This window comes from Cupressus sempervirens, chromosome 5 (assembly GCF_028749045.1).
Source record: "Cupressus sempervirens isolate cs-2001-9-10 chromosome 5, ASM2874904v1, whole genome shotgun sequence".
Taxonomy (NCBI): Eukaryota; Viridiplantae; Streptophyta; class Pinopsida; order Cupressales; family Cupressaceae; genus Cupressus; species Cupressus sempervirens.
This window is the reverse complement of record NC_143122.1, coordinates 255,773,716-255,782,717: the sequence shown is the minus strand read 5'-3', so window position 1 is coordinate 255,782,717 and position 9,002 is coordinate 255,773,716. Positions and strand designations below refer to the sequence as shown.

At 33.3% G+C, this 9,002-nt stretch overlaps 1 protein-coding gene across 1 annotated transcript; it reads right to left on the bottom strand.

The window, feature by feature from the left end:
- Window positions 1–308: 308 nt before the first annotated feature.
- Window positions 309–7,054, bottom strand: LOC149555504 (uncharacterized). Its single transcript, XM_089829573.1, has 9 exons — window positions 6,883–7,054; window positions 6,690–6,755; window positions 6,518–6,598; window positions 6,335–6,388; window positions 6,100–6,168; window positions 1,173–1,235; window positions 967–1,049; window positions 781–846; window positions 309–651 (listed from the first exon to the last, which is right to left on the bottom strand). Exons 1-9 carry the CDS (start codon window positions 6,928–6,930, stop codon window positions 609–611), a joined length of 573 nt encoding a protein of 190 aa, XP_089685699.1. The 5' UTR covers window positions 6,931–7,054; the 3' UTR covers window positions 309–608.
- Between the last annotated feature and the right edge of the window lie 1,948 nt (window positions 7,055–9,002).

Genomic DNA, 9,002 nt, shown 5'->3' with positions numbered 1-9,002 from the left:
ACTAAGAATTCCCACAAGGAAAAGTTTCCCATAAAATTTCATTGTCAAGAACATTTGCTTCATTCTTTCCAAAGCTATCTACATAGTTTGGATTCCCATAAAGAATTTAATAGTAAGGAAAGGAAATTCAAGGTTTGAGGAATGGAATTTTCTACCTGTGATTCATATTTTCACTATATACCTTTTGCATTCTACAGACCCTAGCCATAGGCATCCATAGCTAAATAAATAAAATATGGAAGCTTAATATAGATTAAACTAACAAAATAAATATACCACAATGCTACACAAACTCACATTAACCATAATTTTATGTAAATGATCTCTAGATTTGATTAATAATTACCATCTCATTATGGATTAAAGTCTTGTTTTTTCTTCTTTTTTATCCAAACTTCATATAGCTCACGTTCATATATTTTTGCTGCTCCTAGTATTTCTTACCACTTGACAGTGGAAGCACACAAAGCACTATAGTGAACAGTTCAACAAATCCATCAATTATCTCTCTCCATCAAATATATCCCATAAAAAGTAGTAATGTAAGTAGGTATTGCTCTCATTCCACAGAGAATATATTTGTACCATCAAATACAGGCCTAGTATAATTATGCATTTTGGCTGGGGTGCCACTTGATGCTGCATCCAACACTGAAAGTAGAACATAATATTTTGTTAGGGAAAATTGTGCAAGTCCATCCACATATTCAACATAATTATGAGTTCAGTTTGATACAGAAAAATAGAATAAGTTTCAAGTGAGCTTTCAGTTTTGCATACCTTGGTTTTTGGGTAGAATTGATTGGTTGACCATTCAGAACACAGTCTATCGCCTGTCTTATGTCACTGTAGATACGATGTATGTTAATTTCTTTACTATGATTAAGTTACATCCAATAAGCAAGATTTTAAAAGAGTGGAAAGATTGAAATGAAACTTTAATTATACTTGCTCTTTGTAGCATACCTTCCTGTAACAGGCTTGTCGTTTCTGGGTCGTGATTCATCAAACTGCCCATGGTAGGCGAGCTCAAATGGTTGGTTTCCATCCTTTTAGCACCCAACAGATCCATTTTCTATAAGGTAATTGAAAAAATTGACCATTCTAGATTTATAGATGGCCAAAAGAAGAGACGGTGATTTAAGGTTTTATAATTTTTTGAACTTGAATACCTTTTTGAAAAGGAAGAACTCAGGAGTACACACAGCTCCAAATGCCTTTGCAACTTCTTGTGTCTATTGAAAAATATAAAAACAAATTGCTCAGTAATTATTCCAATAAATATATCCACATGTTTTGAATGTAACCAGAAGTATATTACACCAAATTTTCATAATATAGTAGGGTTCTCTTGTACAATTAAAAAAAGTGACACCTGGTGCCCATTATAAATATTCTCCTCAATCAATAGATGAACTTGATCAGAATAACATTATCAAAAGTAACCAGCCAAACAGTTAACCATATATGATCTGCTTGAACTTGTCCACCTTGCAGTTATACCATCAATCATAATGGCTATATATTAGAATGCAATCTCTTATACATTGTCATACAACTACTAATAAACAGATGACAATGTTCTGAGGCATCTATATCACCGCCCCTGCTAGGAGCACTCAGAAGACTGAAATTTATTGTCTTTCATAATTTGATCATGGTGGTGATGTACCATATGCTTTCAGCATTAGCATCTGGATGTGGTTGCTAGAGAAGCATCTGACATAGCTACCTAATATTAGTGAATCCAAACTTGTTTCTGCTGTTAGAACCCATCCTTCCAATTTCTTTGTCATGTCAATAGCAGAGGAATTTTATAAATCCATAGTAAAAAATATATTTTTGTATAGCTGGACTCCATGTGTAATGGACTCTCATGGGCTCTCATTAACCACAGTTGTCGGTTAACTCTGACTGATGTAATATCTTGTATTTGAAAAAAAAAGTCCTTCTAAGCCTTCCCTATTGTAAGATTTTCCAATTGGAAAATGAACACAAGATCTTGATGGCGAGAATAACCCAAATAGGCAAAACCACAAAGTCAAGTGAAGACTGCAAAATGTAATATGATCAAATTGTACCCTCAATTTGTAAATAGCTATCATATTGCATTTTTTGATCTTTGATTGTCTTTGCGCTTTTTCTATTGTGGTAACTTTTTTTTATCAAGTGTTGATGTTTTGGTAGCTTTAGTAGGATAAACCTGTGAGATCAGAGAGAAGTTAATATAATTACAATGATATATATATTTGCTATTATATTTATTATTTTAATTATATTAATGAATAGATATGTCCCATGAGGGACAAGTCTCTTCACGATTTATTCCTCATTCAAATCCAAAGAGATCGATGCATTTGGAAAATACATATCAAATAGAATGGCAGTGCTTAATACATTTGCCACAAATCTGGGAAAATTTAACATGGTTTCAGAGCAAGGTTGCAAATGTAAAATATACTGGACAACACTTAGAAGACAGAGCAGATAGTGAACGATGGATATATAAGAGCAATATTGCAATGAAAGACAAGGAATTTGAGATATTCAAATCAATTGGCATGAATCCTTCAATTTCATTAATCGCCTGTAACTTTTGCAAGTGGCCGATTATTTTATTTGCTCCTCCAGGTGACTTGATTGGGGATTCAGATATTCAACAATTCCTACTATGGCATGACTATCCCAAGACACTAGGCGGCACCAATAAGTCCTCTTACGTGCCTGAACAATTTGCCTAGATGGCTGATCATCTTCTACAGGCCTCAATGCCAATGCTGGCATGATACAAAGTGCTTGGTGTTTGGTTGGTTGTTGTGGGTGTCATTTCATAGGTTAAGCCTCTGAAAATAACACCTCTGCTTAAGCATTGAGGGACTGCTGCAATCATTGCCAGATTGACATTTAAATAAACAATGAATAAACCCTCAGATGCATGGAAGTCAAACCCAAACAAATATTATTGCCAAAGATTCAATGACGCGCAGAAAAGAAATTGTATTAGGAAGCCAACCTATTACAAAGAAGCACAGTTGCATCGAGGGCTATAAGGAATCGACGTGAAGGATACATCAGACAAGGAAGGGTTCACTGCGATCATGAGCAAGTAAAGTGTTTTGATCCAGACTATCATTACAGTCCCATAAACGTTGATGTAGCGGGTGAATAAGGTAAGTGGATCTTGTAACAAGAAAAGCATGAACCCAAGTCAATTCCCAACCAAGTATAATAGTAAGGGATTTCGAGAAGTGAGAGAGGAATATACCTCAATTTGACAGCAAAAACAAAAGAAGTCCAATACTTCACTCAGTCCTTTGAGATTTCAGTTTCGTGCATAATAATGCAGATAAAAAGTATAGAAGGAGATTTATTTCCGACTTTATAGGGAGGTCAGCCCACGTCGAGGCAGGACTGAATTGGATGAACACGATAGGGCACCAGCCTAAATGTATGAGTGCACAAATATTAAAATAGAAGATAGGCGCAAGGCAATCAAGTTCTGACCAGGCAAAGGAACAGACAAAAACATTCAACATTAGATACAACATTCGTAATGATTGTGGTTATTTGCTGACATTGAGTAAATACTATCAGTTCTTCATATCAAAGAAATACAAGTTTTGTGCAAGACTAAGTAACATTATAGTCAATGGAAAGGTCTACCATGTCACAAGGAGTAACTAGTATAAGTCATGATTGAGTGCGACTAAGAAGTAAATTATAATGGTATGGAGTTGTAGACTATGTTTGATGGGAGTGAAGCAAAATAAGATATCAAGCAATAAACATTCTATCTAAAATCAATCCAAAGGAGATTCATGATTGTAGCATCATCCTTTAACTACAAGAGATAAGTATTTTCTGAATATTATATCTTGAGAGCTACCTTTATTCATAGTTAATCTCTTATTTGTATTTCTATGTGTATTATTAGAGCTATGTGCCTTGACCTTTTCCTTCGAGAATATTCTTGCAGGAAAAAAGAGGGAGATTGAGATTTAGAGGAAGCCTGACATTTCAGACAACCTTGAAAGAGATGGAGCAGATGCTGACGTTTGAGGCAATCTTGAAAGAGAGGGAGCAGATAGAGGATATGATTCGGTCAACCTTCAGTGATCTTGGTCATATTGATTCAAAGGGAGTAAACCATATCAAGATGGATTCTCCAGTAATCAATAAATTGTAGCAGCCAAGAGGACTATAATTCATGAATATATCTTGTGACCATGTGATGGACCTACCCCCTATGTAAATCATGAGGAAGTGACAACTTCCAAATGATCATCACTTGAAAATGCAGAAGTTATTAAAAGATGACGATCTTACAATTACTTAATTTTCTATAATGATGGATATCTAACTTCTTTCCCTAATGACAAAATAAGGTAAAGTAGTCCCTAGAGTTCAATCTTGAGAAGAAAACACAGTATTAAGTGTGTTGATACAAACAATGAATATAAACCACACTGAGAAAGATAATGTAACAATAATTTGACGTAGACAAAATCAAATTTGAAAAGTGCGGTGTTCCTCCTAATTTCACTTTCTCTTGAGCTATTGTAATGGTTCTCTTGCCTAGACCAAGAGTTAAAAGGACTTCTTTGGATATACAACAAAAATGCCCTACCATGTAACTCTTCAAAGCTCTCATGCACTCTTCAAATTTTGAATTTACTTTCAAAGAATCATAGACTGCCAGCAACAGGGCTTACAACCAATTTTCTAAAACAGCAGTAAGGAAAAAAAACCCGTACCATGAATTCTCTTGTAACTTTTACAATAAGAAGAGTTACAAAGGAATCAAAGAAAGAAGTTCAAGTATAATAGTTATGGAAAAGAATCTTTTGGACATGTTTTGGATTTCACAGATCTTGCAGATCCTGTCTCTGTCATTTATGCATCATGTTCGTCCACAGCCAAACCTGCTCTGATTTCCTAGTATTGAATGGGGACAGTTTTGACTACTGTCAACAATGTCAGTTTTTGTCTTTTCTTCTGTTGGGCCCAGTTCCCTTATGCAGTCAAATCCTTCAGTTATTCCCCTGTGTTCTCTGAAAAACAACTTCTACAACTCAATTTGTGTCATTTTCTCCCTATCGAGCCTTCAAAGTGTCCTACACTTAAAAGTTAGCTTCAATCAGGACTCAGAAAATGCTGGCCTGCTCAACTACCTTGACTAATTCAATTTTTGGTCACGTCTTCTCAATTAAAAGACTTTTGGAAATTCACTATATGATATGGAAGTTGCCAAAACCCTTCCATTGTACATGTGCCCTGGAGCAAGGAACAGAAACTTTGTTTTGCATGCTACTTCAAGATGGAAAGGACATCACATGGTAGGATGCCAATGATGTGAACTTTCTCGTGTACTCTGTCAAACGCTGTTCCATTTTTTTGATTTAAGTCAGAATCTTTAGGTACTCATTAACCTTCACATGGGGTTTCTTTTTCTGATGCTTGAGAAAGCTGAGAGAGGGATCTCATTGACCTTCACATGGGATTTCTTTTTCTGATGCTTGATAAAGCTGAGAGGGGGATCGAGCTAGCATAGTATAGATAAGCTAAAATCCGGATCAAATATGCTTAGCCGTAACTTCTTGAAATCTTCAAGAAAATCCAATTGAACAATGTGCGTGTTGGTTACTTTCAGATTTGGAAAAGGAATCAAAACCATCATAGTTACAACTGGTTTGGCTATGATATTCCTACAAGTTTCAGAACCACTTCAAGAGCTGATTTCTTATTTGACTTCTGAGTAGGTTTTATATTTTTTATTCAAAAAGGAACAAATATAAAGAAAGAAGAAAATCCAATTCATTTAGTGATACAACAAAATCTTGTGAAATTAATTTCTGTCAGGATGTACAGTGTAGTTAACAATCCTATTGCCAGAGGTCTACAATTTTGTGAAAAAAGGTGTACATCTTTGATCAATATGAGTGTCCTTACTCCTTAGTTATTATAAGGTTCTTGATAATCAAGGATGTATGTCGGCACAGTGGTATAATGTTTAGGTCAAGCATAAGTAATAGAAGATTAACACAGAGATAACCAAAAATAGACTGTGGCACAATGAATAGAGGATTTTGATGTACTCACCTCATCATAAAGATATGGAAACTGATATCCAAATTTCTTAGCTTCTTCAGCCATAAAATCTGGACCATCCTGTGATAAGCAGGCAAATTCCATTAGAACTCAACAGAACATGGATACTGCACCCACAACTAATCTCTTTCCCTTTCCTTCCTCTTCTGATTCCAAGTTCTTGTTGAAAAGTAAAGCTTGACCAATCTGTGTAATCTTAAGAAACAAAGTGAAATACACAACATACCTCAGGGTGAGTGATAGTAGAATTAGAAGATATTGCCACAACTGCAAGCCCCTTCTGTACGGTATCAAAATTGACAAGTCTCTCTCATGACCGATTTCATTGGAAATTAAATGAAAAAGCAGAATAATGGTGTTACAAATAGTTAATAAAAACTGGGTCTTCTCTGAAGTGAAAATTACTTACGGGCATGTAATCATTTGCAAGTTTGACGATATCTTTCTTCAAGTGTATGACAAAAGGGCAGTGGTTACAGATAAACATAACCTGCAATAATTCAGTCTCATCACAAACCATTCACTCACTCATTTTGATTGAATGAAGAAAAAATAATTCTTCACGGAGTTAACAACAATACCAACAGTGCCGGATGTCCTTGAAAATCATCCAACTTCCAGACTTTGCCGGTTAATGGCTCTGGAAGCTGCGAAACAAATCCAAACCCAGACGGAAACTAACGAAATTAAAATGTGTTTGCACAACATAATTAAAAAACGGACAGATCGTAAAACTGCTGAAAAAACAGAAGCAATGAAAACGATGCTCCCAACCTGGAATTCTGGGGCTTTAGCTGAGAGGGAAAGACGCTTGGACTCCATGTTACAGATCCTGTGGTGTAATTTTGGGTGCAAAATTTGAAGTGTATGAATTTTACGAGGACGCTTCTATATAGCTAAGACCTTATAAATACAGCTCTCTGCACGAAATATGTGATGTTGCAATGGAATTTGGGATAAAAGGGTACCCGGCTTATTGAGGGCTCAAAAATTAAGGAATCTGGTCAAATATTATTCAAATAAATCATTAAAATTATAGTTCAAGTCGGCAGAGATACCTTAAAAGCTCAAATAACTGGGCACTGTCAGGTCTGGATTCATTCCAGAGGTTTGGGAGTGCGCATCAAAGGTTTAGGAGGAGACAGCATACCGTCCAGGTACAACGGTTATTTTAGCTTATTTAAGCAATTTAGATAAGATTTTTGGCGAAAGAATAGACAAGAATGTTGTTGATATTTAGTTGATAGGTCAAATAAAACAGGTGAAAGATTAAGTTTGAATTAAGTTATCCCCATTGACAGTTCTTAAGTAATTTAAAAATGATAATTATATATTTTATATTGTTAGTATTACATATTTTTTCAATTGTTAATAAGACATTTGTGTATAAAATTATTGGCAATTTTGAATAATTACATTTGTACATAAAAATTAGAAAATTATGAAGTGGTTCTAATGCATAGCTATTAAAGTGTCTATATTTTGAAATTCAGCAATATTTAGAAATGATCACTTCATATCTTATGTGGTTGCTTCCCATAAGCTAGAAAAAAAAAATCATTAGAAATCTGATTTGTTAATCAAAAATTGTTGAAATCCAGTTTGTCATTTAAGATATGTGAGTGGGTGAAGTAGCTTCCCTTAGATAGAAGTACTTTCTAAAATAGATGGTTTATAACATTTAGTTAAATATAATATTTTTTTATTTTTTAGTATTGTCCAAGAATAATTATTATTTTTGGAAGAGGGAATAGTGTGAGGTTATTAATATTTCATTATCACGATTTAGACATGATGTGAAGGGTCAACATAATTTTGTGATTGAGCTCATCTATAATATTCTTTATGATATGAAGTAGGTGGTTTTTTGTCATTTCAACAATAACTTAATTTTGTGTGGAGAGAGAATAGTGGGAGGTTATCAATACTTCATTATCATGATTTTGACATGATGTTAACTGTCAAAATAATTTTGTGGTTTAGTGTCTATAGTATTCTTTATTTTATTTTAAGATATATAAAGCTTTTATCATTTAGTTATATTAACTTTCTTGAGAGAGAGAAAATTTGAGATTATTATTACTAATATATTTTATTCTTGATTTTGACATCATGCTTTGTATTCACAATATTTTTTGTGGTTATGATCATACGTAGTGTTCTTTAATCAAGTAATTGTAAAGGAACTTATCTTTTCATAAAATTTTATTTAGTTAATTCCAAAAGATGTAGAAACATATATATAAATTCATTTGGATTAATTAATTACAATTGTGAGGATAGATATTAGGAATTGTAAACTATTAATTATCATTATATAGATATTTAATGTAAGAGAAATACTATTTAATTATAGATTCAAAAGAGTAATTTTTTATTTGACATTAAAATATGAGTATTTCAAGATTGAGAAACTCCTCTATCTAACAAAAATGTCTGAGAATTATCACAAATATTTTATTCTATATTTCTAATATGTGCTTATAGATTGTTTCCATGTTTATAAATATGTTTAATAACTTTTGAATACACTCTTGTTAGTTGTGCAATTTTACTCTTTAATTTATCTAATTTATTGTTGGCTGTTATATTTATATGATTAATGGTATTTAAGAACACTTATAGAATATGTACGAGTACACAATAAACATTATCCATGCTCAACTTGGAAAAAGGACCAACTTAATGGTTGTGAGATAATCAAAAACTTCATTCTTCAAACACACAAAAGCTTTTAAGATGGTAGGCTCTTACCTAATTTATTATTTTATAATTATTATATATTATTATTGTTGGCTGTTATATTTATATGATTAATGGTATTTAAGAACACTTATAGAATATGTACGAGTACACAATAAACATTATCCATGCTCAACTTGGAAAAAGGACCA